This window comes from Ammospiza nelsoni, chromosome 2 (assembly GCF_027579445.1).
Source record: "Ammospiza nelsoni isolate bAmmNel1 chromosome 2, bAmmNel1.pri, whole genome shotgun sequence".
NCBI lineage: Eukaryota > Metazoa > Chordata > Aves > Passeriformes > Passerellidae > Ammospiza > Ammospiza nelsoni.
Window position 1 is genome coordinate 32,377,608 of NC_080634.1, and position 19,109 is coordinate 32,396,716.

Genomic DNA, 19,109 nt, shown 5'->3' on the forward strand with positions numbered 1-19,109 from the left:
TGAAGTATAAAGCAGTTAGAATGTATTTCCACTCCTACTCCTGAAAAATCTAGTGCTGTGATTTGGTGGAAACCATAATACCTTGTATTGGATTTGCTTCTTAATATTTAATACTCACTTTTTTATACACAGTCTAGAACACAGAAATAATTGGTCTCAGTAATACTGGAATGTTACATACTACTAAGATAGAAAACAAACAAAAGGAGCAACAGAAAGTGTCCTTTTGCTGTAAGTTTTGTAGTCAGTTGCTGCTATTCCTTTCTGTGATGCACATGAAAGCTGTTTCACCCCTTGCTGGCTTTCCTGGAAATGTAATGCTGTCCTTAGCTTCACAGCTGAGTAAAGTTTTGGTTCCTCCCCTGCACCTGATATCAGAGCTGGTGCTTAGCAGGGCAGTGCATAAACCAGAGAAAAGGGATCAAAATGAGACAGCATCACTTCAAGTTAAAATTCATAGTTTCAAGCAGGACAATATGGAGACAGAAAGTTGAAAAACGGAGCTCTACCATGTCCTGTCTGCCCTGAGAGAAGGGATGTTTGTTCTGGTCCAGGCATCCCACACTGCAGCAGTGTCAGCACTCTTTTGGTATAAACAGGGAGCCAAGTCTGCTGGTATCAACAAGCCAGTGATTTTAGGCTCCTGCAACAACAGGGGGAACTGCCTTTAGTAGAGTGGAGTGGAAATGAGGGCACAGTCGGGCACAACACAGAGCCTGCCTTGGCTGGAAGCAGAAAGCAGACCTTCAGCACTTCATTCAAGCTGCACAGAACAACCCTTCAGCGCAGCCTATTGCAAAGGCACGGCACCCTCTGCAGAAATGAGACTGGGCATGCCTGCCAGCAGCCTTGAGGAGGATACTCTCCCATTTACCAAGGCACTGCATCATCTTCCAGGCTGACCCGAGCTGCTGCCAGGATTTACAGAGACACGGGGAAGCATCAAATCCCCCGGGCAGAGGCAGCGGAGCGCGCAGGCTGCCGCCGGCTGCTGTAGCGTGTCCCCGGGAGCCGGGGACAGGCGGGCACGCACACGGACACGGACACAGATACGGACGCACACACGGACACGGACACACACACGGACACACACACGGACACGGACACACACACGGACACACAGAGGAACACACGGACACACACACGGACACACACACGGACACACACACGGACACGGACACACACACGGACACACACACGGACACGGACACGCGCGGTGCGTGCGCGCAGCCCGCCGAGGTAAGTCCAGCCCCCAGCATCCAGCGGGGCCATCCTTCTGCTGCTGGATTTTTCCAGCCGGAGCATCCTGCCGGCTCTGCCGTGATTTATGGAAAGCGGTTTCTGACGCGGGGCTTTTTCTATTACGACACGGACCCACGGACTGGAGAAGGCAAAGCTGCAGTCAGGGCAGGAGTGAGGGAGGGGAAGAGGCGGGAGCACAGGGACACGGAGTGGAGAGGACAGAGGGAGAAACAGGCACCGAGACACTTCAGAGATGGGTGAGTTATAACTGAGAGAGCAGGAGGAAAGGCAGAGAAAGGAAGAGAAGGAGAGCCGTGAGGAAGAGAAAGGGAAAGGAGATCAGAGACTGAGTCAGCCTCCAGAGGGCAAACACCAGGAGACGAGTTCAGGGAACACCCCAGCACACCAAGAAGGACCTGTTCTGTCTGAATCTTCACCATGAGCACAAGGAAGAGTTGCCCCCCGGCACTGGGGCAAGGAGACCAGGAGGAGAAGCAGAGCGAGGGTGCTCCCGACCTGGAGCGACAGGAGTGTGAGATGGAGCTGAGGAACAAAGCTATTCTGCAACAGAAGAGGCGCCTCAAACAGGCCACCCAGTTTGTGCACAAGGACTCTGCTGATCTGCTGCCCCTGGATGGCTTGACAAGGCTTGGCACCTCCAAGGATCTGGTGAGTCCAGTGGAATCCCGTTTGGGAGGGGGTTCTCCTGATAGCCTTCATTCCAGCTGGGAGCTGCTGTCAGGTTTTGTGAAAGGATCATAGGTTCAGCAAAAATGAAACTTCCCTTTAGGATCATCTAGAAGCAGGTCAGGGTGAGGGGAAAGAATTAATCACTCATTTGTTTGCATCCATCTTCTTGTGCCTCCGCATAGGAACCAAACTCCTCAGGCAGACATGGACTGGAAGGACTCTCCAGAATCCAAATTTCCATTCAGCCAATACCTATGTATGTTCATGTGACACGTATATTTCTATGTGGGACATCTCTGAAAGCCCCCGTGTATCCCTGCATGATCCAGCTCAAAAGCAGAATGCTTCCTGGACTCAGAAGGGAGGGAAGTACAATTAATGAAATTCTGAGAGACTTATGTTTGACCTTGTCACCTTTTCGCATTTTCCTCTTTTCTTCCACTCTCTGGATTCATGGAGGGGCAAGCAAAGGGCAGGACTGCAAACCAGGCAGGCAGGCAGATGCAGCACCTGGCACTCTGGATGACTCCTTTGGGGAGGAGGCACCGGAGCGAGGCCTGTGGGCATCTCCTTGTGGTGACGTGGATCAGGGAGCATCAGGGAGGGAGGTCTGTTCCAGCAGCCTTGGCAGTCTGTGCTCTGGACGGGTTTCCCCAAGGCTGGAAGCAGATTCCCACAGGAGCTATTACTGGCTCAACTGCACACACACTCTCCTTGCTCAGGCAGTTTTGCTGTCCAGCTTCTCTCCACTGTAGAGTTAAACTGCTCAAGGATGTGGAGGTCTAAACCATTTTCCCAAAAGAGGGCTCACGTCTGGTTGTGATGGGGGCACAATCACTTGTTCCATCTGTGGCAGTGGGTGTCATAAAAGATCTTGTCCCTGCCTGCAGTCTGTGCTCCCCTCTGTATCCTCAGACAATGGCAGCAGCACCACAGATGCTCTTGTGTGTGTGCTGCCAGTAATTTCCCAGCTCCCGAGGCACGCAATGGCACAGGGCCACACACATGTGGGACCTGGCACTAACGGGAGCTGATCCTCCCTGCAGAAACATCGGGGTGCAGTGGCTTGCAGACGAGGGGTCAGTGCCACGTTCCCGTGCTGGCACGTCCTGCCGCTCCCACCACCCTCCCTGCAGCTGCTGGGAGTCCCTGGCATAGCAGGGACTGGCTGGCTCCTCCAAGTCCCCCTGAGCTGCTGCTCCCGTTCTGCAGCCGCGCTCATGGCTGTCAGCAGGGATGGTGTGGAATGTCCCTCCAGCCCTGAGCGCAATCACAGCTGGAGGGTGAGAGCTGTGTCACATCAGTGCTGTCCTAGCGAGGAGCAGGGACTCTCCTCCCCGTGGGGAAGGAGCTCTGGCCACGCTGGAGCCTGGAGAGCCAGTGCTGGCCCTGCAGCGCTGCAGCTCCAACATCCCCTCCGGAGCACAGCCGGGCCTGACCCTGGCCTGTCCCTGGGCAGGGTGTGGGGATGAGCCACTTGTGAGACTTGTGGTGCGTGTTTGCTGACCCCAGCCACAAAGGCAGGCAGAAACACATCTGCCAGCTTTGCTTTGGGATTGACTCCTGTCACACCATGCCTCAAAGTGACAACTGGCACCCTGAAGCCCTAAGGGGTTCCTTGAGCGAGACAGTTCTTGTCTAAATCACTTGCCACAAGCAGCCCTCCTGCTGGAAATAACCATTCCAGGCAGGAGAACTCGCTGTATGCTGACAATGTTCAGTCACTGCAACCCACTGCAGCTTCATGTTTGGTCCATAACAGAACAGCTGAAACATTTTTACCATGGACCTAAGGAGCAGTGAATAAAGCATGACATGAGTTTTTCCCACATGGACATTTTGGTCTGATGCTAGAGGGCACAAAACAAAGTGTGGCTACTGTGCCAAGTTCACACACACAGTGCCATTACCTGGGGTCAATGTGGTACCTCCATTTCTGCTTTAACTTGGAGCAAAAGAAGAACCAGGTCTTAAATTTCCAAGTGGGATTCAGAGGTTCCTGCAACTCAGTGGGGCACTGTGATATTGCTGTGATGTTTTGGGCACTGCAAATCAGAGTCCCAAATATGCTTTTGGCTTATTTTTCTAGACATTTCTCCAGCACTATGAAAACCCCATCTCTTTTTCCTAAATTGATCTGGCTCCCTCCTGGATGACAGGAATACAAAAAAGGAATGTGCTGAAAATGAAGCAGCGGTAGGATGTGATGGAGAGTTTGACTTGGATAGAGAGAGAAAAACACCCCTGACTCCTACAGCACTGACACTGGGAGGAAAGTTTAATTAATTCCCCAAAACAGGTCTCCATTGACAGTGCCAGAGACTCCAGCTGTGGCAGCTCCATGTCCTAAAACTAGAGCAAGGCCTCATGTAATTTAAAATAAAATACCTACTTTCTTTTGCAGTCACAAGCTGTTACTTTTTGCCACTCTTTTCTTGTGTATTCTGGGTGTGCACTCAGCTTATGCAATGCCTCCAGAAGTGCCTGTATTTTGATGGGCCCATCATGTCTCCAATAATGAGTATTTACATATTGCCGTGGAGATCTCATGTTTCCACCTTTGCAACAAAAAGCATGATCAGTTTTGGGGTTTTTTTTAATGGAAAAAAAAAAAAAAAGTAGCTACATGAGCTAAAATATTCTGGAAGTACCAAGAAGGCCTGAAGATCTGGCCTCCCAAAAATCAAGATCCCCAGCTCATACAATGTCACTAATCATAGCAAGGCCTGGAGGTTTCACATTGGAGAACCTCAACCTTCCCTAAGTTGCACTGGGAATCTTCTCTGGTCCCTCTAAGTGCCTGAGAGGGCATCCTTTCCAGCTCCTGGCCACAACACTCACAACATCCTCCCTTACCATCCTCTAAATCTAATTGTTTCTGACCAGTCCAGGAGCTACAATGCTCTCTCCACTTCTCCATCCATGTCACTGATGAGAGAGAAGATAAGCAGGGCCCTGGGAGTCTGCTCTTGAACCAGCTGCCTCCAAAATCCCAAAGCTCAGCTAATCCCCACCAGCACTTGGCCTCTTCCCAGCCTGAGTGACAAGAAGGGGACAGAGGTGGCAGCTGCAAAGAGCTTGCTCGTTCTGTGGGAAAGGTTGCAGGAAGGGGGAAAGGTCTTTGCATGGCAGATTGTGAGAGGCAGGAGGGAGGATGGGAATTTGGGGACCTGCTGTTTGTTCCCTGCCCTTTTCCCATGGCCCAGATGTTAGCTGGCAGCCAAACTGGCACTTTGCTCAGAGTATTTAGGGAGCTAAGCACAAGGGCCAGCTGTGCTGTGGGCCGGCACGGTAGGCTGGGAAAAGACCAGGAACAGAGGGATATTTTTGCCCCATTTTTTCAACAGCTGCAGTGTTTCTGATGCAGCAAGTGAATGATCTGACTGTCACCCCTTGAGTGGCAGGGAGGCAGAGGTAAGAGGGACTTGGCATCTTGCAAAGAGGAATGCTGAGTGTGACCAAAGAGCCAGTGGCAGCCATCCTGCACCAACCACTGGGCAAATCTGACAAATCAGGGTGCTTCAAATTGCAGCTTGCACACCTCTCTGGCCCTGCATGAGGCTAGTCTGAAACACAAGGAAGCTGTGGGGTTAATGCAGCCCAGCTCATTGGCAGATCTGGTCTAGTTCAGGTATTTGGCCTACTCATTGACAAGATCCTGCATCAAACTGCTGTACCACCTGGGATATGATTTAATTTTTTCTTTTTCTTTAGAGAGATAAAAGCAACAATTTAAGCTGTAGCACATTAACCCCTTTAGACTGTTGGCCTTTCTTCTAACAGGCTGCTGTTACTGGGAATGCCATGGCCAGCTCAGAGCAGCTGCACTCCTGCAGAAGGGCCATGGGGCTGAGTACATGGATAAAGGACAAAGCTACCTCCAACAGGCACCTGTTCAATTGGTGTTGCCCACTGTTGATTCAGTAGCTGTGCAGGGATTGGATGGATCAATACTGGGCAAAATCTAGAGCATCTGATGGTGGGGAGCAGAGACAGACTCCAAGGAACATTAGAAGCTCGTTCTAGTTTCCTCCTAGGGGAGCTTCCTGCTTCACTACAAATAATTGCTGGTACACCTAAAATATCTGCAGTCCTGCTTTCTTGCCCACATGTGCACCACACACATGCTGTGCTCCTCGTGCCCTCCCACACTGGAAGGTGTGAATGTGCCTGGTGGGATGTCAGCACACACCCAGCAGGCAGTGCACTAATTTGAAATTAGAATTGTGCAGTGCGCTAATTCAAAATTGCTAATTAGAAATTAGACTCTCCAGTGCATGTTTAGCTGAAGGAACAGATATGTGTGGGGAGAGCATTCATCAGGCATATTCTTCTCCTCCAATAATTGCATCCCAGAGACCTGCCTGTTGCAGACATTCCAGCACTTTAACACCAAATTAGCAGCTACCAAAAAAAACCTTGGGATTTAAAGAAAGTTTTTTTGGATAAGCATGTTTTTCACCAGGATGACCATTTGGGTTAAGCATTTCCAACCTGCATGCCTGGGCTAGCAAATATCTTGTCTTTAGCTCCATACTTAGCTGGGATTTCTCTTTCTTTGTGATGGAGACAGCAGCCTCACAGCGTGGTCCAGCGGCGCCTCTTGGAAGGCAACCTGAACAAGCTGCGGGGCGAGGCCAGGGGTCTGTCTGCACGGGTTCAATCTCCGCTGGCCAAGGACCAGGATGAAAAGATGGAAAAGGGAGAGGACAGGAGAAAAGAGGATTCACCCCTGCTAATACAGTGCCAGGTAAGGCAACAACACTGAGCATTTGCCATCGCTGTGAAATCAGCATCACTGAGTTCCAGCTGCCCCCCTCCCAAGGGCCATGCTGAGTTATAAATTGCAAAGCCAGCTGCAGCCAAAAAGAAGAGAATTCATGCATGGCCTCTCCTAGAATCTGGATGCAGGTTTTCCAAAAGCCAGAGGAAAGCCTTTCTGCTACATGCCTTCTTCTAGCTGCCCATATTTGAACATAAATTACCATAATCACATCTCCTTCATTTGAAGGCCAGCTTTCCCATGATATGAGGTATTTTATAACTGCATGTAGAAGCAAGGAATGTCTCCTTATCACTTGAAGACAGGTGCCTCTAGCTGATTTACTTTTAACTAATTCCAGTCTAGTCTGATTCTCTCAGATGTCAAAGGAGCTCCTCAGAAAGTGGCTGACTGTGCTCCAAATCAGCACAGTTGCATCTCTTGATGGGAGCAGTATTTTTAGGTTCCTTTTCTTCTTATATCCTCCTATACCACAGAGTACACTACTCCCTGGCCCCTGCAGTTAGAGAAAGCACATCCAAAAGCTGTGGCCCATGGAAGAGGGCTGGATGATTAGAGCTGCACAGTAACATGCAGATATGAGACTCACCAAGATACAGACCTGTTGCACAAAACCCATTTTAAAGCTGGTTTTAGTTCAGTTACCTGTCCGAAAGAACGTCTCCCATATGCGAGTGTAAAGGCTACACTTCCAAGAAAAGCATATATACCTTTGAAAATTCATTTAGCACAATAAATTATAATAGAAACACAGCCTGGTAGAAAGTTTCTGAAAGGCTTAGATCAGACATCTCAGTACCAAGCAAAGACATTTTCTGGTTTGTTTTGCAGCCTTCACTGCTGCAATTAGGCATTGCTTACCCTGCATTTTAGACTTTAATATAGCTGGGTTAACATAACCACACCTGGGGACAGACTAGTAGGATGAATGGCTCTCAGGGTAATTTCTCCAATTACTTGGAGCCTGGTTTTGAGCAAATAAAGGTGTTTCTTTTTCTTTAATAGCCTCTCCTTATTGTTCTGCAGGAGGAAGTTTAGTAATAAAGGGTGGGGTTTTTGCCAGGCATGTACACTGAACAAGGGCAGGCATGTACAGGTGTTGTATCCCAGGGGCAGTAGCTAAGTCAGAGCTACAGTCCACCAGGCATTCCCTTTTGTGTTTCTAATGCACAGAACCCCAGCTGTCACCCACATTATATTTTCTCTCACAGAGGAAGGTTAATGAGTATCACAAGCAAGGAAATAGACCTAACACTGCAGGTAACGCTCCCTGAATTCTGCACAGGCATTTCTCTCGTTTTCTGCCCTTCTTAGGAGCCAGTCACTGTTTGTCACACTTGATCTTACACTGAAGGAAGGGAAGCTCTCCTCCCCTTCCTTTTGTCTTGCTGCTTTTGAAGTTCATTTGTGAACTTCAAAAACCTCTGCTGTCAGTAACTGAGCTGTGGCAGGAAATAGGATTCAGGCTGCCAGTTCATTTGAACCAGAGAGGTGAGCTGGTACCTTTTGGAGATCTGCTTGATTATAGTGCAGTTTTTATTAGAAATGGAGCACAGCCCCAGAGAAGTCTTTTTTTCTCCTGACTCCTGAGAAAAGGTTATCTACCATTTACACACAGGCAAGTATGCTGAAAATCTCAAAGGGGTAACAAATGCATCACCTGACTTGTGAATTTGACTAGGGAATAAACCCAAATATACGTGGACTTCAGTGGTACATGGAGTTTCAGGCAGTAAGTGGTTTCACTCCTAACAGGCTTTAGTTGCCCTATGGCTAAGGCCTTTTAAGTCCCAGAGGTCACAGACAGACCTAGTCTATAATAGTTGTACTACAGTCACTCACCCTCCTATTTGCTTAGGTGGGTTGCCCAGGTGGTACTTTAGGAGAATTGCCCCTTTTTGTGACAGTTTTTGAAAAGTACTTTGGAAAACTAGTCATGACTGGCCTCTGCAACATAAAATCAAGCTGTTATTTTTTGTGGTGGGGCTTGTCTCTTGTTGACTTGGAAATAGATGTTGAAAAACATCACTGCTGTAGAAGGCCAGTTTTCCTCTATGCCAAAGCAACCTGGGATTGATCAGCCTTTTTTTTGCTAAAGCAGCTTCTTGACTTTAGAACTCACATCATTTCAGAAAACACAGCTCATTAAGGGGAATCCTTACTGATTCCCCTTCCCCTCTTTCTTGGAAATTCCCATAATTGACATTTAGATAACAAATAAACATGACTGGTAATAACAGGCTGAAAATTCTGGAGTAGACATGAGAGTGGGTAAAGTGATAAAAAGTCCTGATAAGAAGCCTTGCAGTGCTTATGAGCTGCCTGCATTGTAGTTTTGGTACACTGGACCAAGGACTCCTGGTGAGTTCTCTAGGAAAATGGTTAGTGGTGAAGAGCTGTTTACACTCAATGAGATTAAACGTTGTTTTCTACAGAATAATCACTGTCCTATTATATCCTGTTGAGTCTCTAACTTGCAGATTTCCCAGCCTGCTCTGAAACAAAACTCAGTAATCTGCCTAGTGATACAGCTTAGGCTTATTATAACAGCAGCAGCTCATGCATCTCAAGTCTGCTGCTCCCAAGTGATTTCTCAGCAATTGCTATCCATGCTCCAGGTCTTGTTTCTGAGTAGAGAGGATGTTGAGGCAGATGTTTGGCATGCACCTGCACTCTGTGCATTATCTTGCCTCTCTGCTTAGTCTGGCCACAGCCTTTACAGGCAGGGCTGATGTGTTAGGGAGGACCAGGCAGCAACGATATTGCAGAGCTCTAAAATCAGAAGGGAGATTTGCCATAGAATCACACAATGGTTTGGGCTGAAAGGGACCCTGTTGGTATTGTCTGTTTGCAACATTCCAGTATTTCTCACAGGAGTTGTTTTCTTCTTTCTCTTTATAACTACTCACAGATAGCACATTTTGGAAAATGAAATCTTGGAAATACTGGATGCAGCTCTCCGTGATGATTAATAATCATACACAGGCTTAGATAAGAAATCAGCAAATTGAGACATTTTCCTTAACCCTGCTGGTGCTGCACAGAGTCCCTCATAGGCATGCTGGTCTGCTTAAGGTGTTCAAGCATTTAAACTTGTTGGGACTGAGCAAAAGAGTAGAGAAGAAGTGGCAGGTCTGTTGCTGCATCTTCTGAGTGGTTCATGTCACAGAGCGCCATAGTGGATGGAAGAGAAGGAATCACAGGAAAAACACAAATGATAGTAGGAGTACAATGAGCCCCTGAAAAGTATGATTTTGTGGGTGGGGTTTTTTTTGGTGGGTTTTTTGTTGGTTTTTTTTTTTGACAGTGGTGTAAGACAGAGCCTTGAAGAAGTAGGCCATAGGTATGATCAGGCACCATAGGTAAAGATGCATTTCGTATATGACAGTTACTCCATCTTTTCCAGTTCCTTTACTAAGTCCTGTGCCTTCTTTTTTTTTTCCCCTAAACCTAATTCTTATTGATATTCTTGATGACCCTGTGTTTTCAGACCCCTAAAATAAATGTGACCTGCTGTTACTTCATCACCTCAGGCCTGCCATTAAGGACCTCTCTGCAGAGGGGACAGAAAACAGATGGCAACCTTATCTTCTTTTCCCTTTCATGTCCAAAGGGGTAAAGAAATCAAATGATCAAAGCACTGGGAACTATTCCAGTAAAATCATGCACAGGTTATTTGGGTGCAGGGCAGGGCGCAGGCCCCTTTGTCAAATGACACCAGCTGTGACTATTGTAATATCATGTCTTATAAACTTAAAGAGCTATACAGGAATATGATGTAAGCCCTACACAAAATAGTAATCTCTTGAATAAGTTGTGTCTTGGATTCAGGAGTCACATGGATTTGCCAGTTATCTTGGGAACTGCCTTAAATTCAAGCTCATTTCAGATGTGTTTGTCCTGGGTGCTCCTGCTTCTCCTTCAGACTTCTCCCTCTGGCAGCTTTTCTACTGAGAATAAACATTTAGCTCTGAGACATTGTTGCCTGCAATACCAGAAAAAATGGAGAGATGAAACCCAGAAAAACTAGCACATGCTTGTATTCCTTCAGAAACTTTTGCATATTACTTACTGCTCTGCTAACAAAGTCCATGTTAGTTTTATAAACAAACTCTCTAACTGTGCATCTCTTGACTGGAACACTGTTAAGTTAAAGTCACACTAAGATAAGTGTCTGGGCAATCAAATACAAATGAAATTCAAAGAAGTGTTTGAGAGTGATTTGCAGAGCACTGGGGAAAGCACCATTGTCTTGGATGAAATTCTTGCCTTCTGACTACTGCCTAAAACACCATAACTTGGCTATGTTGCTCAGAAAATCCAAGTCACACTGTTGGAGGAGTGAATATGCCAATTTTGAGCCTACAGTAATTATCTGTTTTTGTTTTTTCTAGTGCCAAGGTCAGGTATTGAAAGCAACTGTTAACACTGGGTGTCTACCAAACCTCATCTCCAAGAGGTGTTTAAACCAGCTGGGGTAAGTCTTTGCACACTATAAAAGGAGGGATGGCTAAAGGAAAAACCATGGCAAGAACCCAGGCACTCTGGATTCCCATCCCCAGGGATAATGGCTGGCATGGCTGTTGAGGAGAAGATGCAGAGGGTGGGCTACAGGGAAAGGCATTAGAGCACTGGCAAAGGTGTGTGCAGACTCCAGGCTCTGAGGCAGAGCTGTGCAATTCTGCCTGCATGTGCTGCAAGGCAAAGTTGCCCAGCTGGTGGCTGGTGCTGAGGTTTTGCTGGTTGAATCTGCCTCCAGGCATATGGTATGAAAGAGATTCCCCCTCCTGTGGGCCTGTTCCCAGTGAGACCCAGAACTGCCATCAGTGAGAACTCCTGGTTTTCCCCCTCTTCCTCTGCCTGAGGCAATAACACCTCTTGTGTCCCACAGGCTGGAAGAAGTGTCTGCCATGGACTGTGGAGACCTCTCTCCTCCCATCCCCAGCGTTGTTGGCCGAGTAAAACATCTGGAGTTGCAATTTGGCCAGGAGACAGTGCTGTGTTCAGCACTGGTTGTAGGTGAGAGTGCCAGTCCCTCCTCTCCCTTGTTTCTCCTGTGTCCCTCTTACCCTGCCAAGGGCATTTAAAAGACCTTTGGAAAAAGCATGACATGGTGGAAGGTTGGTGATGTGGCCACCTCCACTGCAGGCCAACATCACCATACAAGTGAATACCCTCAATGTAACCAAAGGCAAAGGGCATAGGAAGAGTACAGAGAAGACATTGAAAGTGAGGAGAAATTAGGTTCTTTTTCAGCCTTAACTAAGGATGTGAAAAATTCTCATTTCAATTCTAAAATGGACCTTTCATAAAATTCTGCAGATGCTTTGATTAATGCTCTGGTGCCTTATGTTCTGCTATGGAATGGGAACTTGTATCTCTGGCTGCCTGGAAGTCATCAGAGAAAGTAACAGAGGGTACAGCTTATTTCCTAGAGTGCTTCTCTGTGTGCTCCTGTGCCTCTGCTGCAGGAGCACCCTGAAAGACCCTGGAAGTCCCAGAGTGCTGTCTCCTTCAGTGTCCTGAATCAGGACCCTGTGAAGGAAGGAGCCATAGGAGACAAGGTCAGGCCAGGGGCACTGAGGCAGGCCCAGAAACAGCAGAAAGGGTGCATGTTTGCTTTTTCATCAAGCTGTGCATATGCTGAAAATAACGGGATTGTCTTCTTTCCCCCCTGATCTTTTTCCCTATTAGTCTTCCACCTTTACCTTCTTGCTTTAATCTGTTTCCCCATCTTCAGTGAATCCTGTTCATCTTCCAAGGCTTCTCTTGCTCCCTCTTTTCATGTACATTCTTCCCACATTCCTAAGTTATCCATAAAAAGCTTCCTCCTCTTACACCCTCCAGCTTGCTCTTCTTTCCTGGTTTCCACTCTGCTTGTTCTTGCCCTTCATGGGGAATCTGTATTAGCACCATAACAGGTGAATTTACCCCAGAGCTGCTACCTACTACCCATTTTGTTGGAACATGGAAATGGCTGTCTGGAAGGAGCAGAATTGCCACACCTGTGTCTTACATTTCCCTGTGCACACAGTGCTCTCACTTATGTGGTTAGAAATAAATTATAAATTACAGCCACTGGTTACAGGGCAAGCAGTCCTCCAGGAGATGTGTGAAGTGCTAATGAAATTACAAGTGGCTGCTGATTACTGCAGACTCCAGGACCTGGGAATTCCCCTTAGCTACCACTTTAACCCCTGGCATCTTCTATGTTTGCTGACACTGAAGACTTGCAGCAGTTACGAGTAGGACAGACAAGTCACATTTGTAAAATGTAACTTGAAAAAAAAAAAAACCCTTAATAAAATTTATTTAACAAGATAGGATAGATCGCAGCCATTAAGTGCAGGCTTTGGTCAGAAAACTGAACCAAGAGCCTGCTTGCATGTGACCCTTATCCTCTCTCCTTTCCATTTCCCCATGCTTGTTCTCCCCTGATTCACCCTGCTGCTTGCCTTCTGCCTTTTGTCCTTCCCTTACACAGCTCACAGTAAGTTTCATGGGATCTCACAAGCCCCTTCTGATATCTCATATTAAGTTTCAAACAATCACACAAACACCTTCAAATTTATCTCACAGTAGTCATGATAATCATGATTTCCTTCTCTTATCAGCTGCAAAGTTCATTTTGACCTTCTACAGGACTGTGCTTAAATAGCTCCTTTAAAGGCTCATCAGTGAGTGATAGAAGAGAGATTTATTATTGTCACTGCTACCACCTGCTTGTTAATGTTGGTGTGTTTAACTCATCCTTTTCCTTGTCATTTTTTATCTGCTTTACATTGATTCATAAAAATTCATGAATCAGATGTTCTTGTATTTCATATCCTTTTACAGGAGAGACACGCTTTCTTTAATGAGGCAGTATTACATAACCTAAAGACTGATCAGTCTCTTCTCTCTTCTCAGATGATGAAATGCTGGAGTTTTGCATTGGCCTCCAGACTCTGTTGTCTCTTAAGGTAAGGAACAGCTCCTTGCTTATTGCAGGGCTCCTCTCAGGAAGCTCCCCAAGATCTGGTTGTTGTAAGCATCAAAATTACTTAATGTCCAGGTCTCTCAGGGCAATGCTTGTCACACAGCTGCCTGACTGGGTGCAGTATGCTCTGAGTCACTGACTCATTCCCAGCCCTTCTTAAAGGTTTTAATAAAGAAAACACTCAGTAGGATACTACCACATCTCCCATTCTCTGCATTCCTGACCATACAATGTGCAAGCAGCAAGAGGAAACTGAAGAGGAGACAAGAAAAGGCACGAATCAGACCCGTGTTGCCCTTGGAAGGCAGATGAGAACAAGCTGTGCCCTTGCTTTGAGCCAAGTGCAGCTGTGTGATCACATTCAGTGTCCAACACTTGCTGGCCATGAGTGGGAAGAGTCCTTTTGTCATCTTGGCTCAGGGTCAGTGCTCTGCTGAGCCTGGCTCCGGTGTGGCTCAGGATATGGCTGCAGCAAGCTGGCTCCTGCCTGTCACACACTTGTGGCCACGTGCCAGGCTCATAAAACAGGAAAAACAATGGGTTGAATGGCTGAGGGATGTGAGGACATCAACTCAGAGAGGGTTATAGGAAGAAGGGAGGGAAATGGCCCTGTGAAGGGATTGGAGATGAACCCCACTACAGGGAGCTGGAGCAAGGAGGTAGCACGTGGGGCAGGGAAGGAAAACTGTAAGGTCTCTACAAACCCAGAGAGGTGTTACGGGTTCTCCCCAGTCATAGATATCATGAGATTTGCTATCTGAAATGTCCAGAAAATAACTGCCTCTCTCCTTCTTTAGTGTTGCATCGACTTGGAGGAAGGAGTGCTGAGATTTAAAGCACTGAGTGAGGAGCTGCCTTTTCTACATGCCTCTGAAGAGCCTGGTCAGTGACTGGCTGCATTCCCCATGTCTGGAGACTTGCTGCCATGAGAGAGAGATGAGGGTGAGGCTCCCATGCCCCAAACTTTGCTGAGTTCTAGGCTGAGGCATTCAATGGGGAGTGAGAAAAAGGCAAGTGGGTGCTGGAAGCTGTCACTGGGAGTGCCTCAACTTGAGATATCCCTCCTTTCAGTGGACCCTCTTGCTTGTCCTGATGTGCCAAGTGGGCATTTTGTTCTTGTTCTGCTATTTGGCCCTAGTCACTCCAATTTCTGGTTCTGTAATAAATTTATGCTACCCCTTTAATAACTTTACAACACACTCTGTTCACAAGAGAGTCTCTGTGAACAATCTATCTCCAGTTGTTGACAGGAGAACAGCGTTTTCTTCAAAGACCTCCAAAGATCACCACAAATGTTTCCCTTCTCATTGCCTCAATGCCAGTGTACACCAGTCCTGTTTCTTTGTCAGAAGGGCTCCGTTCCCTTTGTTTGTACTCTGGGAATCTGGATTTTGCTGCTTTTTGCAGGCTCAGAGCAGAACAGAAGTATTTTCTTGGGAAAACTGTGGCAAAACCAGTTTTAGAGCTCTCAGTTCTAAGAAACTTTCACAGAAATGTTTAGTGCAGACACCTAAAGGACTGACAGGGGCTTGGGCTTTGCCATTGCATCTCTGGGCACTAAGCTATATTATATGAATGGCAATGCTTACCATCTCTTGGTGCACACCCTGTTCTTCTGGCCAGGCCACTCCTCTCTGCACTCCAGCTGCTAGAGCTGTGTCCCTGTTCCCTCTGCTGCTTCATCAGAGATCCTGCCACTCAGTTTAAATGCTGAGATGAATTAGAGCACCAAGTCTTCTGCTCTGTCAGCTCCCTTCTTCCAACTTGAAATCCAGTGATTAAACACAGACACATCATCAGCCTTGAGTCCTGGCATCACACAGTCCATCAACTTTGCTTCTCTTGCACCAAATGAGAATTTGTAGCATCAGCTCTGGTTAGTAAGCTGTGAACTCATCTGGAATGTTAAAGGTGATTATTAAGTCACTTAACAATTGGGTTTATTTGATTTCTTTAATTCCTTTTTAATTTTCATACTAAATCATAGCTATATTAAAAATACATAATCTATTCTTAACTAGTTCTAGGAAAAATGCACCAGATCAGGGCTTGTTCCATGCCTCATGGCTACTGATTCACTGTCCAAACTGCAAACTATACCTTTATCCACCTTTAAAAGGCAATGACAACCCCATTTGGCCTATTTTCCTGGATTAAACACTACTGACTCTCTTCCTTTTTTATCAAACTGGTCATTGTCCCTGTTGTGCTTCTCAAAAAACATCTGTATGCATTTTTGCCTTTTTTTTTTGTTAGTTCTTTTCTCTACTAGTTTAACACATGCTAAGGACATCAGAGTAAAGCCTGGCTAATATGATTTGGGATTCACTTACCAGTGATGGTTGGCGTGACTGGCATCTGCTGCTCCCACAAGGAGCAGCAGACTTTTACTGTTAGTCATCATATCTTGTAGCTTCTGATACACTCCTTGACATCTCTGCCACTCTTCTACTTGTGCATCTGACTATTTCTGGCTGCATGAACTGCTTTCCATGAATCTCTCAAGTGACACCAATGGTTCTTTCATTTAGTCAGGAAAGCATGCCTGCTCCATGAGCCTGTCTTCCAAAGCAGCAGTAATTCCTCCTGGATTTGTATCACTTGCATGCCTGACTGGCTTCTCAAATCCCTATCAAGGGGTCTAGATAGCTCACACTTGTACTAAACCATCTTGTATTCTAGCTGCAGTCTATGTGGTGCCTGGGCCAATTCTGCTGACAAAATCTTGCTTGTGATAGGCAAAACACCTGTTGCTATATGCATCAACTCACCCAGTTTCCAAATCCCACTGCCCTCTAAAAACAGCATGTAGAACAAGGGCAAATAGTCCATACATACAGATACCATGTCCACTACATATCTTATTAATTTCTATGATCTATTAAAAAAACCCTCTAAATCACAACCCAAAAGCTGACTTCAGCCCTAACCCAACCAATAAACCGTAACAATGACACTAAATCTAAGATGTAAGGCCCTAAATCCTAATTCTAAATTTAACTCCTAAAACAAACTCTAAAATTTAATGCTAATTTTAACACCCAAATCAAATCTCCACCTCCTAACTATAAAATGAAACATTAAAAATAATGCCCTAAATTTAACACTGTAACCCCAACATTTACAGTGTGACTTTAAACCCAAAACAGAAACCTAGTCATAGACATTAACTATAAACCCTAATCCCAAAACCTAACCATAATCCCCAACCCTAATGCTAACCATGAAGCTAATCCCAACCCCTAAACCTAAACTCCAAGGCCTAAACCTCACCCCTATCTCTAAACTGCAAACCATGTAACAAAACCTAACCCCAACTCTAAACATATCCCTACACCTACCCACAACCACCTAACCCATTTCCCTCACCCTGCACCTAACCACAACCACCTAACCCATGTCCCTAACCCTGCACCTAACCAAAACCACCTAACCCATGTCCCTAACCCTACACCTAACCAAAACCACCTAACCCATGTCCCGAACCCTACACCTAACCACAACCACCTAACCCATGTCCCTAACCCTACACCTAACCACAACCACCTAACCCATGTCCCTAACCCTACACCTAACCACAACCACCTAACCCATGTCCCTAACCCTACACCTAACCACAACCACCTAACCCATGTCCCTAACCCTGCACCTAACCACCACCACCACCTAACCCTATCTGATGGCTTTTGTCATTCCCACAAGGGGCCCTGCTTCCCTCCAGAGCACCCTGGGGCTTCTGCTAAGTTTTGCTTTGCCCTGCAAGGGGCCCTGCTGCCTTTCAGAGTGTCCCAGGGCTTTTGCCAGGCTTTGCCAAGCCCATATGGGGCCCAGCTTCCCTATGGAGGAGCACAGGGCTTTTGCTGGGCTTTGCTGATGCCCAGGCAGGTCTCTGCTGCCTTCCAGAGTGTCTGACAGCTTTTGCTGGGCTTTGCTGGTGCCCAGAAGTGCATGGGAAGGGGAGGGCCACCAACAGCTCTAAGTGCTGGCCACTTCCTCATGAGAGCAGTGCCCGGTGTCAGTTTGGCAGCTGGGTCCTGGCTAGGGCAGGGTGTAGGTGAGCAGGAGCCTTCAAACTGAAGCCAACAGGAATCTTTCCAATGATTTAAAAGGAGTGTTGGATGGGATCCTACAGAAAACTGCCACAACTTTGAGCTGACAATTCTGTTTTGACTACTGCCTGTCACTTGCAGCCCTGCAGATACTGCACTCTAGCTGCTGCTGGAATTCACCAGGTGCTGTTCCTACATGTCTGTCTTGTAGTAACTGCTTTTGCTCACATCCAGAACATCCTCCAGCCTTTTTGAAGCCTTTCTGTGGATCATATGCCTCATATCCTAAACCATTAACAGTTCAGGCTCATTTTTGAATTGATGTGCTATAGGAGGTGAAAATCTCCAGCCCTATCTATTCCTCTCTTCTCTGCTCAGTGACTCCTTTGCATCCTCCTTTCCTTCTTTTCACACTGGTAAGTGGCAAATTTTCTTCAAAAAGGAATTCTTTCCTTTTTAGAGAATCCTTTTAACACTTGCCTTGTACCCTGGCTGCTAATACACTCCCACATTGTGCCACAATCTTGCCAGCTTTTCCTCTTTGTTAACAACTGCATGTATAAATTCTCAGTCACAGAGAGGATGTTTCCAAGAAAGCAATAAATTAATAAATTTCTCTGCTCTGAAATCAGCTCCAGGGCAGAAGACATACTCTTCACCTTCCTCCTGTCCATGTCAGTTGAACAGAGATCCACTCAGTAGAAGTCTCTTTTGTCCAGACATTGAGGAATCTGTTGCCAAGTTATCTTGGAACCTCCCCATCAAGCTTTGCTGTGGGCAGAACTTCCAGAAAAAAATATTTATATGACTAAATGAGAATTGCAGGTCAGGATGCCATGGCAGATGGCCACTTCAACCCATTCACTAATCACAGTCTAACCCTACAGGGTCAGTACCTGCTTTCCCCACCCACACAGCTCCTAGTGGGTTTTTCATCTCCCCAAGTTACTTGGCACAAAATGACACACAGTTACTGCATTTGACATCTGTATTCTGAATTCTAGCCCACAGATATTTTTCTTTCTCCAAAGCATTTTTGTGTCATTACATCTGAAGCACAATCTCCACTGCGAAAGAAGGAAGTCTTGGCTTTAAAATGTGATTGTAAAATAGGACTTACAACATCTTAAAAAAGCCAACTCAACTCCCATCTACAAACATGGTAATTTATAAGTCTTCCAACACTGGGAAGCACAGTAAGTAATTTTTGAGGGGGCTGGCAAGGCTGAAGACTGTCTCAATTGTAGTTTCTCTTGGAAAAGTCTATTATACAGATATACTTCCCTACTCCCAATTCCAGTCATATCTATTGCTTTTGGGAGATAAAGGGAACACAGGAATAATCTAAAGGTCTTTCTCACTGAAA

General features: G+C 46.4%; 1 protein-coding gene across 1 annotated transcript; it reads left to right on the forward strand.

The window, feature by feature from the left end:
* Nucleotides 1–1,472: 1,472 nt before the first annotated feature.
* NRIP2 (nuclear receptor interacting protein 2) lies at nt 1,473–14,841 on the forward strand. The gene is made up of 6 exons (XM_059466781.1): nt 1,473–1,911; nt 6,506–6,682; nt 11,110–11,192; nt 11,607–11,734; nt 13,625–13,677; nt 14,492–14,841. Exons 1-6 carry the CDS (start codon nt 1,681–1,683, stop codon nt 14,582–14,584), a joined length of 765 nt encoding a protein of 254 aa, XP_059322764.1. The 5' UTR covers nt 1,473–1,680; the 3' UTR covers nt 14,585–14,841.
* The last annotated feature ends 4,268 nt before the right edge of the window (nt 14,842–19,109 follow it).